This window comes from Aulonocara stuartgranti, assembly GCF_965226115.1.
Source record: "Aulonocara stuartgranti genome assembly, chromosome: 7".
In the NCBI taxonomy this organism is placed as follows: domain Eukaryota; kingdom Metazoa; phylum Chordata; class Actinopteri; order Cichliformes; family Cichlidae; genus Aulonocara; species Aulonocara stuartgranti.
In genome coordinates this window covers 54,497,426-54,524,776 of record NC_138945.1, presented here as the reverse complement: position 1 = coordinate 54,524,776, position 27,351 = coordinate 54,497,426, and the positions used below count along the sequence as shown (strand labels likewise).

Genomic DNA, 27,351 nt, shown 5'->3' with positions numbered 1-27,351 from the left:
GGCAGTGTTATGCAATAAAACTGTTAATTTACAGTGTGTGTCATCAGTACACAAACAGATAACGCAGTGTCTGCTTTTACCTCTGTACAAAAGTCCAGTTAGGTAACAACAAATCCCTACATAAGAGATACAGTAGATGTTGAAAAGTCAATATCCAGACTCTGATATCGGAATGGATTAAAAGAGCTTCAGTCCAATGTAAAAACAAAGGCGATTACAGTAAAATGTGCATGTTATGGTTAACTGTCCAAAGAATTAATTAACGAATTAAGAACACAGTGAGTAGCACATACTCTCTGTATCACATAGTGTCACTGTAAGAGGTGAAGGTAGCTGTGCTAAAGATGAAAACCATCTCTCCAAACGTGACTTGACGTTTCCGAGTCCGTCCCTGAGATTAGTATCTGTTAAGATCCATTATTGTTATTTCTTTGCAAACAAAGTGGCTCAGCAGTGACTACTTTAGCTTCTGTGTTAGAGTTTGACTTCCTTCGAGGCGACTGCTCTGTAGATTTCTTCGGTCAAGGGCACATAAGTCTTTTTTTCAGGATCCAGGAAGTATAGAGGATCTTTGATGTGAGCTGGGTTGAATCCTTCCTCCACCAACTTCACTTTCTTCATCTTGAAGGTTCCCGTCATCTCCAGGCAGGGCTGCAAAACACAGTTTGAAAGATGTTTTTGTGTCAAGCTTTAGTGTAGAACAAAAAGCAAAGAAAACCAAAACATAATTAAGATAAACCGCCAATAACAATGCTGTCAATCAGATCAGATATCAGCTACAAACTGCAAAGCAATATTACACAGTTATTATTAGAGGACGGCAACATTAACTCAAAAGAGATAAGAGATAAGAACATGCCGGTGCTTCTATCAGTCAAAAACGGGAAACTGAAGCTATAATTCACACTGACAGATCAAAGTTCACTTAGAAGATTGGGAAAAACATCTTCTGGTCTAACGAGCGTCTTATTCTGCTGCAACAGTCAGATGGTAGGGTCACAATTTTGGTGGAAAGAGCATGTAATCATTGCTCCTTCATGCGTTGGCTCAACAGTTAAGGATAGTTTTGGTGTAATAGAGTGGGGGATATTTTCTTGGCTCACTTTGGGACCCTTAGTATCAACTGAGCATCGTTTAAACACCACAGCCTATGTGAGCATTGTTTCTAATGTCCATCCCTGTATGACCGCAGTGTATGCATCTTCTGATGGCTTCTTCCAGCAGGATAACGCACCATGCCATGAAGCTCATATGATCTCAATCGGTTTCCTGAACGTGACAGTGAGTTCACTGTACTCAGATGGCCTCCACAGTCACCAGATCTCAATTGAGTAGTGTGTTTGAGATGTGGTGGAACGGGAGCAGCAGCTGTGTGATGCTGTCAGGTCAACATGGAGCAAAGTTCCTGACAAATGTTTCACCTTGTTGAATCTATGCCACAATAAATTAAGGCAGTTTTGGGGGTAAAAGGTATATTAGAGTAATTTCCTTGGTACATAAATCCAAATATTTCATAGTTAAAGTAGCTGTAGAACGGTCCTGTACTGCACTTTCTTGGGAACTTTCTTTTTAATCATCTCCAATAATTTTATCTGGAGGGCACATCCTCTACGGTTTTACCAAGTCATGAAAATATGTTGCCAGAGTCAGCATTTCTTGCAGCTGTCCCTAACCCTGAAGGAAGTGTTAGGGTTACATCACTGCACTGCCTTCCTGTTTGGTTCAAAGGAAAAATCTGAAATCCTTAATATTTGTCTAGAAAAAACAACATTGGGACCCAATGACACATCTGATTTCTGATCTGCATTATTGGTAATCTTACACAGTAAAAACTCGGGCTCAGACTCTGATCCACACACCGCTTCAGCCATCTGGATTTCAGACACCAAGCGTTTAGCACGTTTAGCCTTTGAGCATGCACTAATTAAAGGTGGAAAGGATGAACTCCGTGAGTACAGCAGAATCAGACCACAAATTAAAACAATATCTTTAAGCCATAGCGGCCCGTCTGGTCTGGATGTGCATGTATTATTTATTTATATTTATTACCTGAATCCTGATGAATCTGGGTCTCGCGTAAGCTGGGAGGTAGTTGACGACCTGCGTGTACGTGGCCGAGCAGTCGAACTTTTGTCCTTCTTCCAAAGTGAGAGCTGCCATGCCGACTCGCCCTTCATGACCTTGATTGAAAAATGAGAGAAATATGAAATGCAAAGTGCAGACAGCTCTGTAAGGTTTTAATATTTATGACCCGAGTGCGTTTACCTTCAACTTTCACACCGTAAACATTCGCCTCTAATATGCAGTGAACCATTGTGAGAATGTCTGCAACCTCCGATGTGGCGACATTCTCTCCTTTCCACCTGAAACAAAAAACACGAAAAGACTCCAATGAACAATTTCTGCAGCACAGTTTGAACCTGATCTGCAAGTAAACACCTGCACAAAAGAAAAAAAGCCATTTTCACACACACTATTCTAACCAGCTGTTAATTGCATATTTTTATACTTTTAATAGCTGAGAACTAAACCAGACCAAACGGTGACTCAGTCTAGACTCGATCATCTGGGCAGAACCACAAAAACAAAGCGACAGGTCAACACAAAAATGAGTCACAACTTGCCTGAAAGTGTCGCCGACTCGATCTTGAAAGTACACAAAGTTCTCTTTGTCGAACCGAAGCAAATCGCCGGTGTTGAAGTACAGGTCGCCCTTTTTCAGGACGTCTCGAAGCCGCTTCTTCTCCGTCTGCTCCTTGTTACCAGCGTAGCCAACAAAGGGGGACCTCTTTGTTACCCTTCCCACTAAAAGTCCCGTTTCACCTGGTAGAGACATCAGGAAACAAAATAAATCAAAACTCCTTTTTAATTTCACTTCTATCAAACTAAAACTCCTTTAAATTGAACCCGATTTCTCTTTACAGACTCACCTACGGCTGCTTGGATGCACAGACCCTGCGAGTCCCTGACAGGTTCCTCCTTCTCAATGTCAAACTTGATCAAAGTGTAGGGGAAGAAAAACTGGAAAAGGAAGAAGGAAAGAAAACCCACCAGTTAAAATTTTTAAAAGTAGTGGAACAGCCAGCATGGCAGCAACTCTGTGAGGACGCACAAACATCAACATGCTTGTTTCAGGATTTGATAAAAAAAATAGGATTTAGGCTTATCCATGTAACTTTTCTAAGTATTGCAAAGTTGGTTCACTTATTACAGGGTTACATCACCACTCTGACTTACACTATAAACCAAATCTGCTCTGGAACAGGTTATGAGATAAAGTCAGATATGTCCTGTGTATGCTGATCTTGCTTCATAGTACAAGGCCTATCTCTATCTGAGGTCCAGGTAAGTGATTGCGCCAAGAAATGAGGGTGATTTTTAACAGATAAAGTTTTAGAATGTAAAGTGCTTAGCCAAGAGAAGTGATTTGAATGATCTGATCATTTAAAAACACTGTACACATAATGGCCTTCATCATTTGTGTGTACAGAGAGTCTGAGACTCTTCTTCATGGGGGACAAACACAGTCAAGTTTTGCTTAAAATATCTGTATGCACTGTTTGTCCAATCAAACGGCCACCACAACTTTAAATGTAGTCGCCCTTTGCCCGTTTATCATTTTGTATCCAAGAATGCATGTGTGGGTGTTTATTTTCAAATTCAACTCACTCCTGTAGCTGTTGATGACATTTTGCTCCAATTTAATTTAAATGTGATCGACCAATGTAAGCTCCAGATATTAACACAGACATTGCACCACACTGTGAAAACATGCGACTTGCTTCCTTTTCCTACCCGGTGCACAAAGTTGACTCGTCCGACTGCGCCGATCTTGGACGTGTAGTTGATGAAGCCGATGTTTCCCTCTGTGGCAGCGTACAGCTCTCTAACTTTAATGTCTCCAAAGCGATGAAGAAACTCGGACCAAACGTCCGTTCGGACACCGTTGCCGATTGCAATTCTCACTTTGTGGTTCTTCTCATCGTCTTTCTGCCAAGAGCGGGATGGACACGGAGATATTCCACCATTAGGACGGCGGCTGACTGACGTAGCTGCAGACTGATTAGGTTTCCTCTTACCTTGGGCGTGTTGCAGAGATAGCGCAACGTTTCGCCGATGTGCTGCATCACCGTGATGTCATACTTCTTGCAATCATCCCAGAACTGAGAGGCAGAAAACTTTCTCTTCAGGACTATGGTAATACCTGCAAGTCAAATCATATTACACAACCTTTATCTTCCTTAACCGCTTAAGCTCCTGACCCAGGCGTGCAGATGCTTTTGCTCTTGTACTCTTGAGAGGATTAAGAGGATCATTACCTCTCTCGATGGCTCCAGTCATTCCGATCAAGAAGCCGGCGCTGTGATAGAGAGGCAGATTGATGTAGAAGATGTCCTCTGCTGTGACTCCACATATCGACTGGAGGAAGGAGGCGGCCCACACCCTCTCATGTGTGACAATGGCTGCTTTAGGCAAACCTTCCCAGGGAAAAGAATAACAGATTGTGCTTTTGAATTAAAGAGGAACAAAGTAGTATGATGCACTTCACTGTGGTTCATTCATTGATCCTGAATCTTCTAATGACTGCACAAAGCAACATTTAATCTTCTCAGCAACAAACAGTCCCAAGTAGATGGTGAATATAATGGACTCTCAGCAGCTATAGATGCTGAATTTTTCATAATGAACTGGTGCAGATAACTCTAAATGGTGAAAACTAAATAATCGATCAGGTGAATGATTCTTCTGTTTTTATCCATGCTGTGCCGAAGCCACATTTTGTTTAAATGGAAACACTGAAAAAAAGGTGTATTGAAGTCGAGGAGAAAATGACTCTACTTCTTCTTAAAGTTATGGTAAATGGACTTGTACCACGCCTTTCGGCATATCTGCATAGGTTATCAGTCTAAGGAGCTACACGTAAAGGATAAAGGTCACTCTGGACTGAGAAAACAGCGCGAGCGAGGAGTGAAGGAGGACATCTATGTCCACTGTGAATGACCATCACGGAACAGCAGGTTTGGCTTGTGAAGCCAACTATTAGCAGCTTACAATTCAGCTTAAAAAAAACAACAACAACAACAAAAAACATACAAAAAACTTAAAGACGTCCAGTTGCCTTCTTTTTTTCAAACTCCTGAGACCACGCCTTTTAACTCAAGTTTAGCACTCAGAGTGCTTCCTGCCACAGATCTCATTCACCCAATCACACACACATTAATACAGTGCTTTTTTCTAACATGCATACTCCACTGAATGCATCAGGAGAAACTTGGGTTCAGACCACCAGCTCCTGGTTGGTAGATGACCCACTCTACTACCTGAGGCACAGCAGGTTTATAGAGTCTATAGAGTGGTGTTCACCTTTACGATAATTGTATCTTTTAAAAGAATGAATATAAGGCAATAAAGGTAACAGAAGTTGCTAAAGAGTGGACTTATACATCCATCAGGTTTTCTGCAGATCCAAGCTTGTTCAGCACATCGTTGTAAAAGACCGTCTTAAGGACTCAACTGGGACTAAATTTTGATTTAAGCCTATTTTCCACCAGCTAAAACTAGTATACCATTTAAAATGACGGTGAATAACAGATGTTCCAGCTTGCATCATGTACTACTCTTATCTGAAAAAGCTCTGTGGGACATACAGCATTTAATTTAGGCACATCCCTGTAATGCGCCTTGATGGAGCGAAGATCAGCAAGCCTGCATCAGAAAGAACAATTGTGCAGATTTTTTCCCCCTCACCCATTAGTCTGATCAAATTTAATTACCACAATTAAACATGTGTGCAGGCTTCACACAACCAGGACTTAAAGGTTCAGTGTTTATGTTTTCACTTGTGTTAGTGCTATGAAGTAGTGAGAGCATTCACAGTTTGTCTAAATCAGGCATGTGTAAGATGTGTAAGACACACAATCTGTCACTAACACTGGTACTGTGCCAAGACATTCTGCAGTGTGCCAATAAAGGCAGGAAAGAATAAAACTACTGGCTAGTAAACTGTGAAAACAATGCAGAGTGAGGGAAAAAAAATCCTGTAACAAGAAAACCCCAGGGTTCACTTTTTATCAGTTAGGAAGCTGTGAGTGTGTTTGCTTTTTGCCTTTCAGCAAATGTTATTGCCCACAGATGACCACGTTCAATTAACACCCCTCTCCAAGAACAGAAGGTGTGGCTGAGCACAGATCTAGTGTTTGAAGCTTGATGCACCTCATAAGCTTGACTGTTATCATTGCAATCTTATTTTGCGTGCCAGCGTTTGTTTCAGAGCAGTTTGCTGTTGTTACCTGTGGTCCCAGATGTGTAGATGTAGAGAGCGGTGCTCCTGATATGGATGTTGGCCCTGAGGTCCCGGGACAGTGGCTGATCTGAGGCCTTGGAGATCTTGTCAGACAAAGCGGTGATGCCCTGCACACTGCAGCTGTCCGACATGAGGTACACGCTGATACCCCGCTCCCTCAGCGTCGGCAGGACCTCCTCCACAGCATCCTGCAGCTCTACAATTAGACAGTAGCTTTCAGCTCAACACAGCCCGTCATAGCGCTGTGTTGCCAAATGTGGCACATGTGCACCTACACATGTGGGCCTGTATCATGTATCCCTGATCCCACTGGGGTGGGAAGTTCAGCTCTCATGCATGCATTTCTTAGTAAAGGCCTTTTAAGTTCTATAATGAGAACGCAAAGAAACACGTTTGCAAGCTGAGATTGTTCTTCCGATGAAGTTGCTCTTCAGTGTGGAGCATAAAGAGCCCCCTTGTTCTTTAATCATTTCTGCTCATATGTGAAGTATTCGTTTTCCTTTTTGCAAATGTTCATCCGTTCAAAACTGCACTGCCACAGTTGGAACCACCAAAATAGCTTAAACACTGCTTCTCTTCTATGTCTAACCATTATAACCAAACACTGGCGTTCATGTAATTTGTATGAAATGTGCCGGCTCTCTCTTACCCTTTACCCGCCCCTGTTGCTTGTCTCGTGTTTCTATGGTGTATTGATAGTCATGTGCTTTTGTGCTGAGGTGTTTTTTCTTTTATCAAACTGTTCTCCCACTAGGAGCTCAGTCTGAGTGGAGTTTTTTTTCTCCTCCTCTTACCTCATGTAGTGTATTTTCGTTGTTTTTTTCCTATCAGCCTACCTTCTGACATGTCTGCCCAATGTGATGTTTGTGTAAAGTTGGTCAGAAGGTTCCTTTGTGAGTGCGCATGCGCCATTAGCGTGCTGCCTGCTGTAACCCCTAATTTCCCTCGGGATGAATAAAGTATTCTGATTCTGATTCTGATTAATCAAGATCGTATCCCCTCCATATATGCAGATATAGAATAGCAATTAATCGATCCAGCAAAAATGCACTTCCTGCACTTTTTTTTAAATCTATTTAAGTTTATCCTAACGTCTAACTTTTGGCCGCGACTAAAGCTGATCAATAATAACCTTTAAGCAGAGGTTATTGATTGGGACTGATCTCAAACAAACGTTTAGGTTTATGTCGCAATTTACTCAAAGACCGACTAGCTCAGTTTTTCCTTTGTGGAAGCACTGAGTTTCTAGCTGGAGGTTTTTATAATTAAGCTGGAAGTACAGCATTCGTGTGGCAGGTGGTGCAAAGCAATTTATTTTTATTATTATCATCCATGCCTTCTAGTTTAATTTACAGACAAAAAAAAAACAGGGAGAGAGTCCCTGACGCAGGTTCACCGTGCCAATAAAACTGCGATCATCTGAATAAGTGCACTTTTGTTTTGCATTATCGTTCATCACTAACAGATGATGGAAAAGGGCCAACACTGCACTGTATAATCTTAAGAGTGTGAGTCAGAATCTAGTCAGTCTAGTCCTTCCAGCATTTATAGACCACGTTATGATCTGATCTCATTATTGCATTATTCAACAATCATTACCTGCAAACTAAATACAGCTGTCAGAACAATCAGTGCATTTATCCATCTGCGATGCAGTGCGGAATAAAGCTTACTATAAATATAAGACACGAGGAAAGTGGCAGGACAGATGTGACGGGGTGAATTATATTGTCAAGTAGCCTGCAAAATCTGCACTGAGCAGTATCTGTTTGCATTCATTTATAGAATTAATATAAACTGTTGTTTATAAACTCTTTATTTTAACATCTTTGATGCGTAAAAGGGTTTAATTTAGGATTTTTATTCCCTGTTGGGTAAAACGCTGGAGACCCACGTTTCTCTTCTGCAATGAATTGCGTGGTCAAAATCATTTTACAAGAAGAATTAATAATATAATATCTGAGGATACTTTCCGTACTTGCACAAAAGCCGAGCATGAAGAGTTATCTCTCACTTGCTGTCGAACTTTGAACTTCGCAGTCCTGTGGGAGACGCGTCAAATAACGAGAGCCTCCTCTGGTCCGACGCAATAATTTATTTCTCGCTGTATCTCACCTGAGGAGGCGATGATCACTTTGGCCCCGCAGCAGGAGAAGCAGTGCAACAGGGACTTGGATCTGATGTTGAAGTTGAGCAGGGCAGCCGGGCAGCCCAGCTTCGCCAAACCGAGCCAAGTCCAAATGAAGCTGGGCTCGTTCGCAAGGAACAGGGCCACCGTGTCCCCCTCCTTCAGCCGGGCTTCAGCCTGCAGGGCTCGGGCCACCTTGTTGCTCTGTTTGTCCACTTCGCCATAAGTGTACGAGCGACCTTCGAAGTGTACAAAGATCCTTTTGGGGTGCCTCTTCGCTGCATCCAAGAAGCAGTCCAATATGCTGTAAAAGGGCTTGATTTTCTTGTATTTGGTTAGTCTGATGCCACATTTAATGCTCTTTAGGATGTACGCGAAATCTTCGCCAAAGTAGGGACAAAACGCGCTGATGTAAAAGAAACAGAGAAGTGCCAGTCCGGCCAAGACGCTGAAGCAGATGTACATTTTGCAGAGCGCTGAAAGAATAAGCGGGGAGAGGCAGAGGAGGCGCACACTGTGCTGCTCAGTCAAATTTGTGACAAAGTTCACCGTCTCGACCCGGGGCGGTGCTCGGATCTGCCCCGCTGACCCCTCCTTCATTTCGGGGAATATTTTTCAGTTGCTAAATCGAGAATTTCCACTTCCACTTACAACCTAACTGTTGATGTTATGTTGCATTTTCCCCCGATGTCATGAAAACGCCTTCTAGCGTGGTAAATAGTGGGAAAAGCGAGCAAACAAATCAGTTTGGCACTTTATTTTGAAGGGAGACTGAATGGATTGTGTTTCAGTACATCGGAATGATTTATGCGAATAATTTCCTCGTAATTATTTCTAAACACAAACAAGTGGGAGAAGACTGAAATCCACCCACGCATATTAACAAAAACAGTCATAAACGACGGACAGCGAGTCCGTAAATGGCAACCTTTATCATAAATCCGCAATCTGAGCGGTGGTGGGCGTGAGCCAGTGCGCCTTCTGTATTCGTCTGCTGATTTATGGGGAGGAGCTCCTCTGCGAGTTGCACAAACGCTCGCTTTTTACTCTCTGGGGGAGAAATAACACAAACATCTCGCCGCACCCTGCTACCAAGTCTGCGCTTTCGGGAAAGATTTGTGATTTTAGTGTCAGATATTACCACTGTCCTGCAGATTTGAGCGGTGTGTGAAATTGCTAAGGCTGTTTCAAAGTGTGAAACAGGGTAGTAAACAATGCTTGTTTCCAGTAACAGGCTTGTTTTTCCCAGTAAATCTCTATAATCTGTAATCTGTACTTAAAAAAATAGAGAAAAGCAGCAACTCATTCAGTGAAAATAGGTCAGGCTTAAAGGGAACAAAATCTAACTTCACTTGATGTCTTTATAGTGTTTGAAACTAGAGACCGACACCAGAAATCAGAGGTGTGGACTCGAGTCACGTGACTTGGACTCGAGTCATTAATGTTATGACTTTAGATTTGACTTGAAAAAATGTTCTAAGACTTGTGACTTGACTTGGACTTTTACACCAATGACCGGGGACTTGAATTGGACTTGAACCGGTTTGAAAAGACTTGATATTTCTCCCCAAATCTAAAATTTAACACGCATATTATATAGAAAGTGTGCACCATTAATTCAATTCATTCATTCGTTTATTCAAACCACACTCCGTACGTATGTGTGCGGGAGCTGTAGCAAGCCAATCAAATTAACCAGATTTTTTTTAAGAAAAAAAAAAACGCTCAAAAATGCTGCAAGGAGTTATTTTTTTCAAGTACATAAACTATGAAGTAGTCAACAAAAAATGAAATGCAATATGCAAAACATGTAATCACAGACAGAGATGGAACAACTTCCAACTTTGTCCGACAGTTGAAGCTACGTTGATGATACTGTTTGGTTTGAATGTGTATAATATTTTTGTCATGCTATTTTAAAGCCGGTCCTATAGCGCATCCAAGAATAACATGCAGCTTATCTCAGAATTGTTGGTGAAAATTATTCTTGGAGCCAAGTGTAATTGAGCTGCATTTTATAGAGGTGCAATTTCACAATTTGTGTATATTTTCTAAGATCACTATTCCGTCATGTGTTGAGAAAAACAGATTTAAAAATCACATGGTCTAATATTTACATTTAGCATAACTGCAACATTTTATTTATTTATTTATTTTTTTAAAGACTCGAAAGGACTTGAAATTCAAAGTTTCAGACTTGTGACTTTACTCGGACTTTTACACCAGTGACTTGAGACTTGACTCTGACTTGCCTGACATTACTTGAGACTTAACTTGTGACTTGAGGGTAAAGACTTGAGACTTGAGATTTGCAAGACAATGACTTGGTCCCACCTCTGCCAGAAATCCACCAGGAAAGCTTAATTTACTCATAAAATCAGACTTCTGTTAGCAACCAGAGGAGCCACCCCCTGTTGGCTATTATAAAGAATGCAGCTTTAAGGCCTTAACTTTTCAGATCTGAAGCTTCTCCATAACCAGCAATACTAGTTTGCCTGTTTGAACAGTAGTCATGGCTACTATTCATTGTGGTCAGCTTAGGTGATGTGTTTGGAAACAACAGGTATTACCAGCTGGTCTATTCAGTTACTTTCTATTTAATTCGTTTAATGTCATGTGTTGTGAAGACCCATATTTTAGCACATCCTAGCACACTCACTCACTTCACCAGATGCACCTTGTTTAGTTCTCTCACCTTTGATTGGGTGTAGTGCTTGTCCTTAATTGCACTCACCTGTCACATGTTATATAAGGACGGCATTTACTTTTGGCTCACTCTTTCTTCACTCCCACACGGGGTGGCAGCAGCGGTGAGGTTCTGTTTGGGTTTTTGATTTTATATATTGTTTAAGGTAATGAGTAACTTAAATCTCTATTTTCTTTCAGCATTGGCAGTCAATGCGTATCTTTCCTTCTTTCCTTCTTTCCTTTATTGATTTGAGAATAAAAGGAGAACTCTGTGAATGATTAGATGACTGCTTATTCTCATTCTAATCAGATGAGCCCATGATGCTGATTACTTAAACCCTGAGCCTTCCTTCATAACATCATGCAAAACAAAAATAAATAAATAACTAGTGACGTGGCCCATGTCATCCTGTCAGAAGTCACACAGATCCACACAACATTCTGCTCAGTGACGTCGCAAACTGTGCGCCAGTGCTGCTGACTACAAATGTTGATGTAGAAATAAAACACGTTTGCAAGATTATTCAGCCCCACACCCCCAGTCAGCCAGATCATCACATCAAATAAATATTGTTTGAAGTGACAACGAAAAAAATCCAGAAAATAAAATTGATATGATTGTTTTCTGAGGTTCAGGCCAGTAATGATGAAAGTGTATTATCAAATCCCAAGAAGGACCCCAAGCTCACAAAAGAAACCAACTTTTCTGATCCTCCAGCTCCAGCTGTTCCTGCTGAACTTATGATTATTATTTCAGCACAGGGTGGCAGTCACACCACAGAGTAACATCAGGCACAGTCCTTTCCACTCTGACAGAGACGTGCCCAGGCAACAGTGCAAACTTTGCACCAGTGCCGCTCATTAGAATTGTTGATGTGACAGTGAAACACGTTTGCCTCATGTTTCAGCCTGTAAGTAAATAACTTTGACACAGTACAGCTTCTGCATCATCCCCTGCTGAAAGCTCATGCTTCACTGAGGTTCAGACCAGAGAAAATGTGATTATAATACCTAATCTGGAGAAGGACCCCTGACCCACAAAGGAAGCACTCTCTGTTATGGTTTCAGCTCCTTGTCCTCCTGTTGAACTCACAGAGCAGCCAACAACCATCTTACGCTTACTTATCCCCAGCTTAGATGAGTTCACCAAGGCCACCACAGTACAAGGCATTGCTGTGGTTTGATCTTTACTCCTCTTGAACCAGTTATCATTAATACAGATGAGAGTAGAACGAAGAAGAAAGCAAAGGGAAACTCCTCAAAACTCTGTCTATAAGAAAAAAAAAATTGATTCTTAAGATCAGTTAAATTTGTACCATAACAAAGATTTTAAAACAAAATAGTCAATTACAAATAAAGATTAGTAAGTAACTGTCACGGTCGGGATGGTCGGTGTGTTTGCGGAGTGGACCCAGAGCAGACAAGGGAGAGAGAAAACTAAGGTATAACAAAAAGGGAGCCATTTATTTGGCTGATAGGGAAAAAAACACAAAACAAAGGCAAGGTGAACTGGGGCAAAACTAAACTAGAAACTAAACTGGAAACAGCTAAGACTAACTATGAGAACTATGACATAAGAACATGAACATGAATCTGAGCAGGAACATGAAAAAAACAAGATTTGAGGCAGAGAAGACAAAGGCGTGAACATGAACATGGAGCAATGCAGACAATCTGACACTAAACAGAGGGAGACAGAGGACTTAAATACACAGAAGGGTAATGAGGGAAGTGGAAACACCTCGAGAAACACAGCTGACACAAATGAACGTGACGCCACAGGGGAAGCAAAATTAAACACGGTGAACATAAATAAAATCTAAATAAAAACAGGAAACATGGAGAGACAAGAGACAGAGAGAGGGAACGAGAGAGGCAGAGGGACAGAGGAGAGAGACACAAGGGGAACCTACATAGACGAGGAGATAATACGTGATAAACAGAAAACAAGGAGACATGGACGATAACATAAACCAGACTAAACTTCAACTAAGATGAACTAATAATAACCCCAGGACTCAACATTAACTCATAAGTAATCAAAAAATACAAAATAACTCAAAATGCTGGGTCACAGACTCAGCCCCCTGACAGTGACAGTATAGAAATAGAAAGCTTTCTGAAAGATCACAAGTTGTGCAAGAAGATCAGCATTTTCTTTAGGACAACTCGTCATCTAATAGGATTTTAAATCCTCTCCAACCGGTCATGGCAGATGGCTGCCCCTCCCTGATCCTGGCTCTTCTGGAGGTTTCTTCCTGTTGTAACAGGGTGTTCCCCTTCCTGCTGTTGCCAAGTGCTTGCACATAGGGGATCACCTGACTGCTGGGGTTTTCTCCCCGTCGTTCTAGTGTCCTTACCAAAAAATATAAAGTTGCTTGAGCTAACTGATACTGTGATTTGGCTTTATATTATAAGATAACTGAAATGTAATGGAATTAAACATCCTAACAACTTCTGAAATCATTTCCAGAAAAAAAATGGATAATTTGGCAAAAGTTATAGTTTAAAAAAAGTCCAAATATGAATTCTACAAACAAAAAAACAAACAAACAAATCTTTCTACACGCATTTCAGCTATTGTGTGTTTTTGCAACCTGGACACATTTGTTGTGGAAAGGAGGTCACTAAAGAAACTGTTATCTATCACAGATAATCCTGATTACCTTCTGCACCACTTACTGGACAGTTAGTGCAGGACTTTCTCCAACAGACCGGCTCAGCTTCGCTGTCACACACACAGGTTGAGGAAATCTTTCACAGCTTGTGCATTAACTCTCTACATTGTGACACTTAACAGAGAAATCTGTTCTTTCACATTAACTTTATAAATATATATTGTATATTCAGGCTGGAGCCTATCCCACCTCTCATCATTCTATAACATGGCTAAGACATAAGGACACAACCTTACATACCTATGGCCAATTTATAATCACCAGTAGAGCTAAAATCCATGTTTTGGTGGGGGTTGGGGGTGTTCGGCATTGGCTGCTTTTTATAAGGATATAAGGATATTGTGTGCTCACAGTCAGCTTTCTTAGAGTTTGGGAAGTTCATTGATCCATTTCTTAACCTGTGAAAATGTCTCCCGCATTCGCCTCCAGCTTTGGCTCTCAGATCTAAGATAATTATTTTTATGCTTTTGTCATGTCTACATTTCTGTGTGAGTGTACTATGGATACATGGTTGTAATTATGCATCGTGTGAGTGAGTGTAAGTGCATATTTAAAAAATGGAATATTAAAATGACGTCAGCTCCTCCTGTAGCTCCAAACAATGAAGTAACTTATTTGGATCAAATAAATAAAAAATTAAAATAATCTTTATCCAATAAAAAATTTGTGTGGAGATTTTAAAGTATTCACCTGGAAAAACTAGAGATCCGCCACCCCCCCTTCCCCCTCCACAAAAATATAGCGCAAGAGAGAGGCAAAGCACAACAGCACATCCGTCGGCACTTTTCATTTAATTATAAAATGTGATCAGATCGCTAATATTTTTTAAAAAAAGAAAGAAAAGACAGATTTGATATAAACATGTTCAAATGCCATGGTTACGTTTCTTCAAGGAGTTGAGAGTTATTACCAGCAGCAAACCAACTCTTGAGTAACCTGACATTTAACTGATGGGTGGCATCAGAAAGGAATTAATAATATAATGAATTTAAAGTGTTATACATTTAATGCATTTCCTGGGTGTCTTACAGCTTATCTGATATGTGAGATGGACAAAGGAGATGCTTTAAATCCTGACACTCAAATTTGAGCCAGATTCAGAACAATTGTGGTTTAATGCTGCCTAAAATGTGCGTGCATCCCTGTAAAATGCTGCACTACAGTTTGCTGTATGTTGACAAAATATCTTTCTGTGCATGTTCTCGAGGGCCGTGGTAATCCATCGACAGCAAGTCACTGGACAAAAGTGATGGATGGACTTGTGGACAGTGGCAGAAATAGCATAATATATTATACCACTGAAAGAAACATTTTTTATTCCCCCATTTATGATTCCCTTTTTAACATCAGTGACCCTGTGGTTAATGAGCTTGCTCTCCCCTGCCTGAGCTCCATGGCTTTAATCCAGGCCTCCTGAACACTACGAATCACTCAACCAGAGGGTGAAAAAAGAGCACCTACGCTGGGAGCTGGTGTGAGCTTCTGGGACATAAGACTAGATAAAGTTATTCAGGGTATACATTCTGCATGAAACCAGCTGTATGAGCTGAATTACGCCACTGAATAAATCCACTTACAAAAGCATAAACTTTGGGTGTGGAGGTTTTAAATGAATATTAAAGAGAGCAGAATGTGTGACAGAAAGATATGTTTGCTCCCACACTGCCAAAAGCCTACACGGACCAGAATGCAATGCAGGAAGGAGGTGTACAGCAATCCATTTAATAAACTAGTGAACCCATCACCACACTCACAGATTGGTACATCAAACTCAAACATGGGGGGTGTGCATGAAAGAACAAAAAATAAATTTATGCTTTACACCTTGTCATTAAAATGTGTAACCAGAAGTGACACAACAAATGATTCGCTTGTGTGTGAAAAGGTGGATTTTTTTCTTCAAAAGTAAAATCACTTTATATTTTGACGTCTCCTGCTATAATTGAATCAAATACATCTGGCGTGAGTGGAGTATAGTTCTTCTCTTTTTCATTCAGAAAGTAGAGTGGGTCTGTTATTTCATTTGGGTTGAAGCCCTGCTCCACTACTTTCGTCTTTATTAGCTTGAACGTGCCTGTAATGTCCAGTGACCTCTGTAATAAATCACAGTACAACCAATTATTAGTGGGCTAAATAAATCACTATGGCAACAAAGAGGCTTACCCACAAATGCATTTGTAAAAGTGTAAAATAACTGCAGTAAACATACTTGAATCCTCAGAAAGCGTGGCCTGGCGTAGGACGGCAGGAAGTCCTCGACATGTTTAAAAACAGCCGTGGAGTCAAACTTCAGTCCATCTCTCAAAGTAACAGCAGCCATCCCGGCTCTTCCCTCCTGGCCTGGAGACAAAAGTTAAACAGTCACAAAACAGGAGTTAACTGAAGTTCAGTATTGCTAATCTCACAATAGTGTGTCAAAAAATTCTCAGGAAGCTGGACAAGTGGAGGACAAAAGAAAAGGACAGGGCTAAGAAACCTACAGCAGATGAACAACATCTGAAAGTTATGTCCTTAAGAAATAGGAAAGTTGATCCATCTACTGTTCATAGAAGCCTCATCAGAAATCTCAATAGAAGAGTGGCTGTCAAGAAGCCATTCAAAGGATGTGAAACAGGGAGAAAAGGCTAAGGTATGCCACATTATACAAGAACTAGACTAAAAATCGGTGGTGACAGGTGTTATGGAGGGATGAATCTACATATGAAATTTCTGGTTCATGCCATCATGAACATATACGAAGGAGGTGAGGAGAGAAGCACAACATTGAGTGTTTACAGACACAATGGAGGCTGGTTTGGGGCTGCATTTCAGCCATTGTTTGGAAATTGATGGAATTATGAATGCAGAATAGTATGGTCTGATTTTAATCCACCATGCAGAAGTATTTGGAAAGCATTTGATTGACAAGAGCTTCATTTTTCTGCCTCACAATGACCCCAAACACACTGCCAATGTAGTAAAAACAAGTTGGATAGAAAAACATACAATGGATCACTATCAGTCATGAATTTGTATCCTCAGATCTTGGACTACAAAATTATTGAAGTAGTGCGGGATCATCTGGATGGAGCACAGAGCAACAAGCAGCAAACATTGCCCCCCCCCCCCCATATTTTGTACGGCTATATATAAAGATTCAAAGTTTGGTGAGGTTTGGTAATGCCATCTTAGAGCTCCTTTTTGTTTTAAAAAGAATTCATTTTTATGCATAGCGAAGAAAAAATGCTGGATATCATTGTTAAACAATTTGATCATTGATTCAGTAGCATGTGTTTCTTGGTTTTGGCACAAGCGCAGCAACAAAGCAACATGTACCTGGCACTTTGACTCCGTAAACATTGGCTTCTTTAATGCAGTCAGCCAGCGCGAGGATGTCGGCCACCTCAGCTGTAGCTACGTTCTCTCCTTTCCATCTGTTGGTAATTTTTGTATTTTTTCAGTGCTCTGTGTGAGCTCACATTTTTAAGCATTATTTCAAAACATGCGCTCACCTGAATGTGTCGCCAACACGATCGTGGAAGTACATGAAATTATCCTCATCGATGCGCAGCAGGTCGCCAGTGTTGAAGTACAGATCACCTTTCTTGAAGACGTTACGCAGCTTCTTTTTCTCAGTTTGCTTCATGTCTCTCACATAACCAATGAATGGAGCTTTGGCTGTTATTTTAGTCACCAGAAGTCCAGGTTCACCTATTCAAAGTACAGGAGAAGTCATATTTGGGGTTGTTATATTTAAAGTCAATATTAATGAGATTTAAATAAATACTTATTTTTAAAGATGCATGGGTGAGAACTTTAGAAATATAAATAAAAGGACAGGAAACAAAGAATCTTTGGTTTTGTAAGCATCCTGCAAGTAACACACCTCTCTGAACCTCCATGCAAAAACCAGAAGAATCCCTCAAAGGTTCTTCTTTGTCTATGTCATATTTGATCACAGCATATGGAAAAAACATCTGTAAGTTTAAAAAAAAAAAAAAGCTAAAACACTGCTTCATGAGTGACAGGTTTTACTTCTTAATGTGAGCTGAAACATGGACTTTTACCTTGTGCAGGAAGGTGTGTCGCCCAAGAGCTCCCATCTTGCTGCTATAATTCAACAGAGCAAAGTTTCCCTCAGTTGCTCCGTAAAATTCTCTGATTTGAATTTCCCCAAATCGTCTCACAAAGTCCCTCCAAACATCTGCTCTGATCCCGTTGCCTACTGCAAGTCTGACTTTGTGGTTTTTATCACTGAGTTTCTGTTTGAAGAGAAAAGAAGAGCATGCGTTTGTTAGTTTTCTAAACCTTTCTGTGTGAGACAGTAATGTTGGTGCTGTGTTGGCACAAACCTGTGGAGTGTTGCAGAGATAACGCATAATTTCACCTATGTACTGTATGACGGTGACATTATATTTTCTGCAGTCGTCCCAGAACTGGGAAGCAGAAAACTTACTCCTCAGAACAACAGGAATACCTGCACACAACAATAGATGACAACAGCACACTTTAAAGAGTAGCAGTGGAAGTAGTCCAAATTTTGGGTTTTTCAACAAATATGTAACATATAGTTACATATATGTAACTATGGTTTTTATATTACATTGGTTAAAAAAATAAATAAAATAAAGTCATACACCAATCATATATCTAAAAAACACAATATTATATATCCAAAGAGTTCATACCCCTCTCAATGGCCCCAGTGAAGACAAGGAAGCCGGTGCTGTGATAAAGAGGGAGGGTATCATAAATCACATCTTTGGAGTTCACTCCTGATGAAGGCAGAAGTAAAGACATGGTCCACACTCTGCCTTGAGTGATCAAAGCTGCTTTAGGGAGACCTGTTAAAGACAAGCCAGAGGCTCAGGTGGCGAATCTTCTGTTTCTTTCACTGATGCATCGTGAATCTCAGTAAGTAGTTTACCTGTTGTCCCTGAGGTGTATATGTAGGCTGCTGGACTCTGCATGGTTAAATGGGACCTTAACTCCTTGGGTATAGGCTCAGAGGAAGCCTGATTCATTTTATCAATGAAGCTTTTCACACCTGTAACTTCACATCTGTCAGCTAAGATGAAAACATTGATCTGCTGTTCGTGAAGATGGGGCAGCACCTCCTTCACTGCATCCAGCAAGTCTAGAAAATTGTTTCATACAATTGATGAACTCCAGGCCTGTCAGATTATTTATTTATGTATTTATCTGGTTATTTAATGTTGAGTAAATGAGCTCTCTACTGTCTCCATTGCTTGGAAAAGCAGACAGAAATGCAGGTACTACCTTCAGCTGCTACCAGAGTTGTGGCTCCGCTGCAGTTGAGGCAGTGTAGCAGAGACTTGGATCTGATGTTGGAGTTGAGCAAAGCTCCAGCACATCCAATCTTCACCAAACCCAACCAGAGCCACAGGAACATCGGCTGGTTCCCCAGGAACAGCGCCACCGTGTCTCCTTCTTTTACGCATCCAGCCTGCAGAAACGCTCTCGCAACTTTGTTGCTCAGGACGTCTGCGTCCCGGTAGGTGAACGTTTCATCTTTAAAATAAACGAAAGGCTTGTGCGGCTGCGTCTTCACCAGCTCTAAAAAGCGGTCCAGGATTGAGTAATTAGTCTGCACGCACTTTTCGATGAACCGCCTTACTTTTATTTTAGTGAGCACGAATTGGACATCCTGGAGGAAGGAAGAATGGCGGAGTAAAACGCCACATGCAATCAAAGCCGCACACACTGTCCAGACCAACATGTTTGTCTCACAGCTGTCCTGCTGAAGACAAAGCAGAGGTATAAAAAGGCATGTGGAGCAGGAGGAGGAGCACTGAGAAATTCCAAAGGTTGAAAAGCATTTTGTATTGCTAGTGAACAACCAGATGAGCTGCATCAATGATTTACAGTATAACATACTGCTTTCACGTGTTTTAGGCCTTTCACTGGCTTTATACCGAGTGACCACTTTAGATTGTGCTAGTGGACCAAAATGAAGCCCAAACAGACGGTGAGAGGGTAGCACCTGATGACCTGAACGTGAAGACAGGCTGGAGATTGTCGGATCTCAGCTAAGCTTTTGCTGGGCTGTGTTCGCTCACACAGAAGGGCAGGTGCAAGTTAACCTTTAACTTGCAGTTTTGCCAAGAGCCACTGGTGAGTCTGTTGGGGCACAAGGCAAAAATTCAGAGGAACCCTTTAACTAGCACCAAATACTCTGACTATCAACAATAACTGTCTAGAAGGAAAGTGAAACCCTTTTCTGTGTCCGCTGCATCAGCCAGCAACATCGGGGAATTAGGCAGTCAAGGCCCCGATGTTTCTGACCTCACTGTTTATAATGAGATTACTAAGAAGACTCCTCATACTGAGACGTTTGTGCATACAAAGAGGAGTATGCACAGAGAGCCTACTCCTGGCTCTGAATGTGAGAAGCTGCAGGAAATCTGGTCGAGGCCTCTGTTTTATGACTTGAGGCAGCGCCAACAGGACAGCAGCTTTGACAGTCCCTCCTAACAGCAAAACATTCTAAACGTTATGATCCCCAGTTTATGTTTTTCCCAGTGGTCCTAAGTTTCAACTGTATAAATTCCAATTAACATGTATCTGTTGTGGAAATATTAGTAATAGTAACAAGAAGTTGTGTGCCAGAAAAGCCAGACAGCTGTTAATTATTGAGCTTCAAAGATATCAGAGAGGATCTCTCAGTTTTGGACCTCTCAGTCAGTTTTGAGTAAATCTGCTTCTGTCTAAAAGCTTTTAAGTGGTCTATTACTTTAGCAGTATAGTTTATTACTGTGTGTATGTGTGTGTATGTGTGTGTGTATGGTCAGATTTATAGTGTCACGGCTGCCGAGGCGAGCCGTGTGGTGTTGGGGGAAAGGAGGACCCAAAATGCAGGCAATGACTGATGATTCGAGTGACATTTATTTACAAGGTGGTGTAATGGCAAACAGGCAGTGAGGGATGACAAGTAACTAAAGAAACCTAAACTGGGAAAACTAAATAACAAACCTGAGAACACACGAAACGAGGTGCGGGGCAGAGAGGCGCAGTGAGAGGAACGAAACACCGTGGAACACAGACGAACCGGCAGCAGGCAGGAGAACACACAGGGCTTAAATACACACAGCAGTAATCAGGGGATGAGAAACAGGAGGGCAACACACCTGGGAGAAGTCGGAGCTGGCGGGACAGGGGAAACGTAAACTGAACACACTCACATGAGACGGGGACCTTCAGAATAAAACAGGAAACTCAGACACAGAGAACCAGATAAGACACTGAACTAAACAGACAGATTCACAAACAGACAGTGTGACACCATAGACAGACAGAACACAGACGTGGGACCAGGGCAAGCACAGAACAGAAACCTAACAAATGGCAAATCATAACAGAATACATACTCAGAATAAACAAAAGCATTAAGAGACACAAAACACTGAGTCGGCAGAGTTCAAACAAATCTTTAAACATGCATCAAAAGATTTGTTACTCTTGAGATGACTCACCCTCGAGTCAAAATTCACAAGTTGCAAACAACTTTGCACCTGTTTCAATATCTCTGCAGCAAAAAAAAAGAAGAAGAAGAAAAATCAGATACAAAACAAAACAGTTTATATGTTGGGTTTATGTTATCCACAATTTATTGGAAGCTTAACTTCTGTTCACAACTTGCTGCTGTTGCCCAGGGATTACAGACGATCTCTATGGATATAGATATGGATATGGAGGGTGTGTGTATGAAATCACAGCTTTAATAAAATTATTATGAAGGCAAAGATCATTTAAAACACCTTGTCATTAAAATGTGCAGCCAGAAGTGCAACGCTGTCATCTCAATAATTTGCATCCCGGCTCTTCCCTCCTGACCTGAAGACAAAAGTTAAACAATGACAAAACATGTGAAACATGACAAACACACTACAGGACAAAGCATGATGTCATGGGCTGGGTTTTTTGACCTAGCATTTTAAATTTCATGTCCCTTTTGTATTATGATTACAGAAATGACGGAGCCAACTAATGTGTCAGAGTTGCGCAGTTTTCTGGGCATGGTGAATCAAGTGGGCAAGTTCATCCCCCATTTAGCTGAAAAAGACAAAGCCCTGCGAGATCTTCTTTCCACAAAGAATGCATGGTACTGGGGGAACTGACCAAGCGAGAGCTTTCAAAACATTAAGAGATGCCCTGACCTCACCCCCAGTGCTCGCAATGTATGACCCCAACAGAGACATTAAAGTATCAGCAGATGGTTCATCCTATGGTCTCGCAGGTGTTCTTTTGCAGCTGTGGGAAGAAGGATGGCGACCAGTGGCGTATGCATCGAGGTCCCTTTCTCCTACTGAACCACGATAGGCACAAGTAGAAAAAGAGGCACTGGCGTCTAGTCTACATGGGCGTTTGAGCGATTTCGTGATTTCCTGATTGGTAAACATTTTTGTCTCGAAACGGACCACAAACCTCTCGTTTCCTTACTGGGAGGACAAGCTCTGGATCTCTTGCCACCCAGCATCTAGCGATTCAGAATGAGACTCATGCGTTACTCGTACAATGTGCAGTACGCCCCAGGGAAATCGCTCTGGACAGCAGATACTTTGTCCCGCTCGCCTCTGAAAAAAACAGTGAACATGTCAGACAAAGAGCTAATGGAAAGCACAGACATACAGGGAGTGCAGAATTATTAGGCAAGTTGTATTTTTGAGGAATAATGTTATTATTGAACAACAACCATGTTCTCAATGAACCCAAAAAACTCATTAATATCAAAGCTGAATGTTTTTGGAAGTAGTTTTTAGTTTGTTTTTAGTTTTAGCTATTTTAGGGGGATATCTGTGTGTGCAGGTGACTATTACTGTGCATAATTATTAGGCAACTTAACAAAAAACAAATATATACCCATTTCAATTATTTATTTTTACCAGTGAAACCAATATAACATCTCCACATTCACAAATATACATTTCTGACATTCAAAAACAAAACAGCGACCAATATAGCCACCTTTCTTTGCAAGGACACTCAAAAGCCTGCCATCCATGGATTCTGTCAGTGTTTTGATCTGTTCACCATCAACATTGCGTGCAGCAGCAACCACAGCCTCCCAGACACTGTTCAGAGAGGTGTACTGTTTTCCCTCCTTGTAAATCTCACATTTGATGATGGACCACAGGTTCTCAATGGGGTTCAGATCAGGTGAACAAGGTGGCCATGTCATTAGTTTTTCTTCTTTTATACCCTTTCTTGCCAGCCACGCTGTGGAGTACTTGGACGCGTGTGATGGAGCATTGTCCTGCATGAAAATCATGTTTTTCTTGAAGGATGCAGACTTCTTCCTGTACCACTGCTTGAAGAAGGTGTCTTCCAGAAACTGGCAGTAGGACTGGGAGTTGAGCTTGACTCCATCCTCAACCCGAAAAGGCCCCACAAGCTCATCTTTGATGATACCAGCCCAAACCAGTACTCCACCTCCACCTTGCTGGCGTCTGAGTCGGACTGGAGCTCTCTGCCCTTTACCAATCCAGCCACGGGCCCATCCATCTGGCCCATCAAGACTCACTCTCATTTCATCAGTCCATAAAACCTTAGAAAAACCAGTCTTGAGATATTTCTTGGCCCAGTCTTGACGTTTCAGCTTGTGTGTCTTGTTCAGTGGTGGTCGTCTTTCAGCCTTTCTTACCTTGGCCATGTCTCTGAGTATTGCACACTTTGTGCTTTTGGGCACTCCAGTGATGTTGCAGCTCTGAAATATGGCCAAACTGGTGGCAAGTGGCATCTTGGCAGCTGCACGCTTGACTTTTCTCAGTTCATGGGCAGTTATTTTGCGCCTTGGTTTTTCCACACGCTTCTTGCGACCCTGTTGACTATTTTGAATGAAACGCTTGATTGTTTGATGATCACGCCTCAGAAGCTTTGCAATTTTGAGACTGCTTCATCCCTCTGCAAGATATCTCACTATTTTTGACTTTTCTGAGCCTGTCAAGTCCTTCTTTTGACCCATTTTACCAAAGGAAAGGATGTTGCCTAATAATTATGCACACCTGATATAGGGTGTTGATGTCATTAGACCACACCCCTTCTCATTACAGAGATGCACATCACCTAATATGCTTAATTGGTAGTAGGCTTTCGAGCCTATACAGCTTGGAGTAAGACAACATGCATGAAGAGGATGATGTGGACAAAATACTCATTTGCCTAATAATTCTGCACTCCCTGTATAAGTGGACAGTATTGTAACAAACATGCCTGTCAGTTCCTCATATATGCAAACACTGAAGGAACAACTGAAAAGCGACAGTGTTTGTGCTCGCGTCATGGACATGTGCACCCAAGGCTGGCCAGAACATGCAAAACAAGAGCCTTTACTGAGAAATTACTGGCCTGACCGAGCCACGCTCACAAGACGGCCTTTTGCTAAAAGATACACGGCTTGTCATTCCTTCAGCGATGAGAAACAAGGTGCTGGAAAAACTACACGAAGGACATCAAGGTGTTGTAAAATGTAAAGCTTGTGCACGCCAAACAGTGTGGTGGCCCGGGCTGAGTCAAGAAATCTCTGAGATGGTGCTCAGAAGCAGAACGTGCTGTACAGACTGTAAAAAATCTTCTGAAAAAAGCAGCTGATCCTTATCTAGCTCTTCTTGCCTATAGAGCTGCACCACTCCAGGCCGGATACAGCTGACTGAGCTTTTAATGGGCAGACGTCTGCGAACCACACGGCCAACACTTCCATCGCAGCTGGAGCGTACACTGCCGGACGGCGCACTGCTTGCTCAAAAGGAAAGGGAGAAGAGGATGATGGACATGGCAATGTCTAACAGGCGCCACCGTGCAAAACCTTTATGCAGCCTGTCCCCTGGAGAGCAAGTTTGGGTGCCGATGTCAAAACTCCAGGCACTGTTATCTAAAATCACTCTATACCACGATCATACACAGTGGAGTTACCACAAGGGACTGTGAGGCGTAATCACATGCATTTGATTCCTTTAAGTTCACCTGTGCATGAACCTGCTAATGTGCCTGTGTTGCAGAAACCACAAACACCCAGTGTAATCCCTGCTACACCTGTTAACGCTGATGTTGTCTGAACCAAGTCAGGGAGGGCAATAGTTAAAGCTAAAAAGTTAGATCTATAAGAAAAAAAAAAAGGTTGTTGTTATATAACTGTGTTACAATGGTTTTGTAGAGCAGAGTAAAACAAATCAAAAAGAGTTGTCAAAAAAAGAAGAAGAGAGAAATGAAAAAAGGAAATAAAAACAAAAGGTTAAAAATGTGATGCAGTTTGTTTGCCAGATGTTTTTGTTTGGCTTTGAAAAAGAAAAAAATAATCAAAAGGTAGTCCACTCGAAGGTTCTGTCCTGAGAAAAGAAATATTCTGTTTTTGTTTAAAAGGGGAGATGTGGTGTATTCATAATTGTCCCTGGTACATTTGTTGTATGGGCAGTATGTGTTTATTGTTCGATTGTGTAATTACGTGTTACGCACTGGCAATGCATGCCAGGAGGCGGTAATACAGTGAGTAAAGAGTTGGTCTTACGGCACTCAGTGGTCCTGCATACTTATTCAGATTCAGAGTAAGAATCACACAGAAACTAGCAAGCTAACTCCCTGCTAACTTCTGACTCCGTTAAATTTCATAAATTTGGTTTTCGTGGATGCCTGGATGTTAAACTTAATTGTTACACCTGGTAGAGCAGCAACGCTGATCATTTTATTACAGATGAAAGGATTTAGACAGTTTTTAACTCCCAGTGATACTGCAGTGTTCGTTTGACTTTGGGACCTGAAGAGGAGTTTGGGCCCAAGCACGGCCAATGATGTCAGACTTAAAGACCGGATTCAGCCATCAATAAACGGCTCGCTCTTTGTTAAATCATAGATTTGGTACAAGTGTCTGCATTTGGGTCCACCTCCTCTCTCCACATGGTCTGCCAGCACAGACCCATGACAAATGGAAATGAGGTAGATGGTGCAGTTTTCTTGAATAGCCAGAAACAAGCAAGGGGGTTTGTCATAATCTATAGCAGCATTAAATTTAAAATAAAGTGAGTTTGGACCAAAAGCATTTTAACTCCGTTTAAAAATTACGGTGCTTTCAGATGTCTCATTTATTGTCACTGTCAGCTTTTATCTTCAATGTCACAATGTTGCATTCAGTCATCATGGTATGCTTTAAACTCTTTGCCTGTACACCCTTTGCCCCCTGTGATCACTGCTTCAGATAAGCTATACTGAAATATAGGGTACAATCCTCTGACTGACAAAGAAGGATAACCCTGCTGCACTCTAGTGTCACGAAGTCTAAAGTTAATAAAACTTGCGTACTTCTAAAGTCGAATCCATCAGTGAAAGTTCATGACCGCAGCACGACTTCAACTGACCTACAAAGTGCAAACACCACTGAGAAAATAGGGCAGGTTTTATGATCGATCACTACATTTCATAATCCTCTCATTGAAATTTTTAGAATGTCTGAAAATTTCTAGATTAGAACAAAAGAAGTGAATGTAGAGGAAGAGTCCAATTATTTTCTGTAGTGATATTTGGTGTAAAGCAAATATTTTTAATAAATGCACCAATATATAAAAGATTCAAAGTTTGGTGAGGTTTGTTAATACCATCTTGGAGCTAAAAGTTACCAATCTATTGAGAATGTGTTTTTACATTTTGCCAAGAAAATGCTGGAAAACATTGTGAAACAGTTTGATCATTGATTCAGTAATCAAACTAAGTGCAGTGTGCTTTGATTTGAACATATGTTTCTTGGTTTTGGTGCAAGCGCAGCAACAAAGCAACATGTACCTGGCACTTTGACTCCATGAACAGTGGCTTCTTTAACGCAGTCAGTCAGCACAAGGATGTCGGCCACCTCAGCTGTAGCTATGTTCTCTCCTTTCCATTTGTTGACATTTTTTGTTTTCAGTGCTCTGTGTGAGCTCACATTTTTAAGCATTATTTCAAAACATGCGCTCACCTGAATGTGTCGTCAACACGATCGTGGAAGTACATGAAATTATCCTCATCGATGCACAGCAGGTCGCCAGTGTTGAAGTACAGATCACCTTTCTTGAAGACGTTGTGCAGCTTCTTTTTCTCAGTTTGCTTCATGTCTCTCACATAACCAGTGAATGGAGCTTTGGCTGTTATTTCAGTCACCAGAAGTCCAGGTTCACCTGATCAAAGTACAGGAGAAGTCATATTTGGGGTTGTTATATTTTAAAGGCAAGATGCATGATACATGCTGTAAAGACATTGCATTTCTGAGTCTTTTAAACTTTCATTTTGTGCATGGTGAGGTACACTGTGGCTGAGAAAAGGAACTGTGTAGGTTTGGATTAAGGCATATAAAATGTTTATAGCATTTGAAAAGATGCATGGGTGAGAACTTGAGAAGAAAAGAGAAGAAAAAAGATATTTTGCATTATAACCTTCCTGGAAGTAACACACCTTTCTCAACCTCTATGAAGAAACCATATGAATCCCTCAAATGCTCTCCTTTGTCTTTGATCACAGCATATGGAAAAAACATCTACAAATTCAAAAGAAAAAGCTAACACACTGCTTCATACTTCACAGTGTAAGCTGAAACA

General features: G+C 41.3%; 2 protein-coding genes across 2 annotated transcripts; both read right to left on the bottom strand.

The window, feature by feature from the left end:
- Positions 1-5: 5 nt before the first annotated feature.
- Positions 6-9,032, bottom strand: slc27a2 (solute carrier family 27 member 2; the record flags this gene model as incomplete). The annotated part of the gene is made up of 10 exons (XM_082539290.1): positions 6-651; positions 2,050-2,180; positions 2,266-2,363; positions 2,625-2,823; positions 2,931-3,021; positions 3,796-3,990; positions 4,080-4,204; positions 4,320-4,478; positions 6,291-6,500; positions 8,420-9,032. The coding sequence occupies 10 exons, from the start codon at positions 9,030-9,032 to the stop codon at positions 475-477; spliced, it is 1,998 nt and encodes a 665-aa protein (XP_082395416.1). The 3' UTR covers positions 6-474.
- A 6,467-nt stretch (positions 9,033-15,499) lies between these two features.
- LOC309710087 (long-chain fatty acid transport protein 2-like) lies at positions 15,500-19,590 on the bottom strand. The gene is made up of 10 exons (XM_082539291.1): positions 19,058-19,590; positions 18,705-18,914; positions 18,466-18,621; positions 18,130-18,254; positions 17,845-18,039; positions 17,664-17,754; positions 17,290-17,488; positions 17,114-17,211; positions 16,008-16,138; positions 15,500-15,891 (listed from the first exon to the last, which is right to left on the bottom strand). The coding sequence occupies exons 1-10, from the start codon at positions 19,515-19,517 to the stop codon at positions 15,715-15,717; spliced, it is 1,842 nt and encodes a 613-aa protein (XP_082395417.1). The 5' UTR covers positions 19,518-19,590; the 3' UTR covers positions 15,500-15,714.
- Between the last annotated feature and the right edge of the window lie 7,761 nt (positions 19,591-27,351).

Coding starts and splice junctions, on each gene's coding strand:
- LOC309710087 (XM_082539291.1), bottom strand. CDS start 19,517: ATGTTGGTCTGGACAGTGTGTGCGGCTTTGATTGCATGTGGCGTTTTA. Junction 18,255..18,465: donor CACTGGGGCCATTGAGAGGG/GTATGAACTCTT, acceptor TGTTGTGTGCAG/GTATTCCTGTTGTTCTGAGG. Junction 17,212..17,289: donor CGTGTTGGCGACACATTCAG/GTGAGCGCATGT, acceptor AATTACCAACAG/ATGGAAAGGAGAGAACGTAG.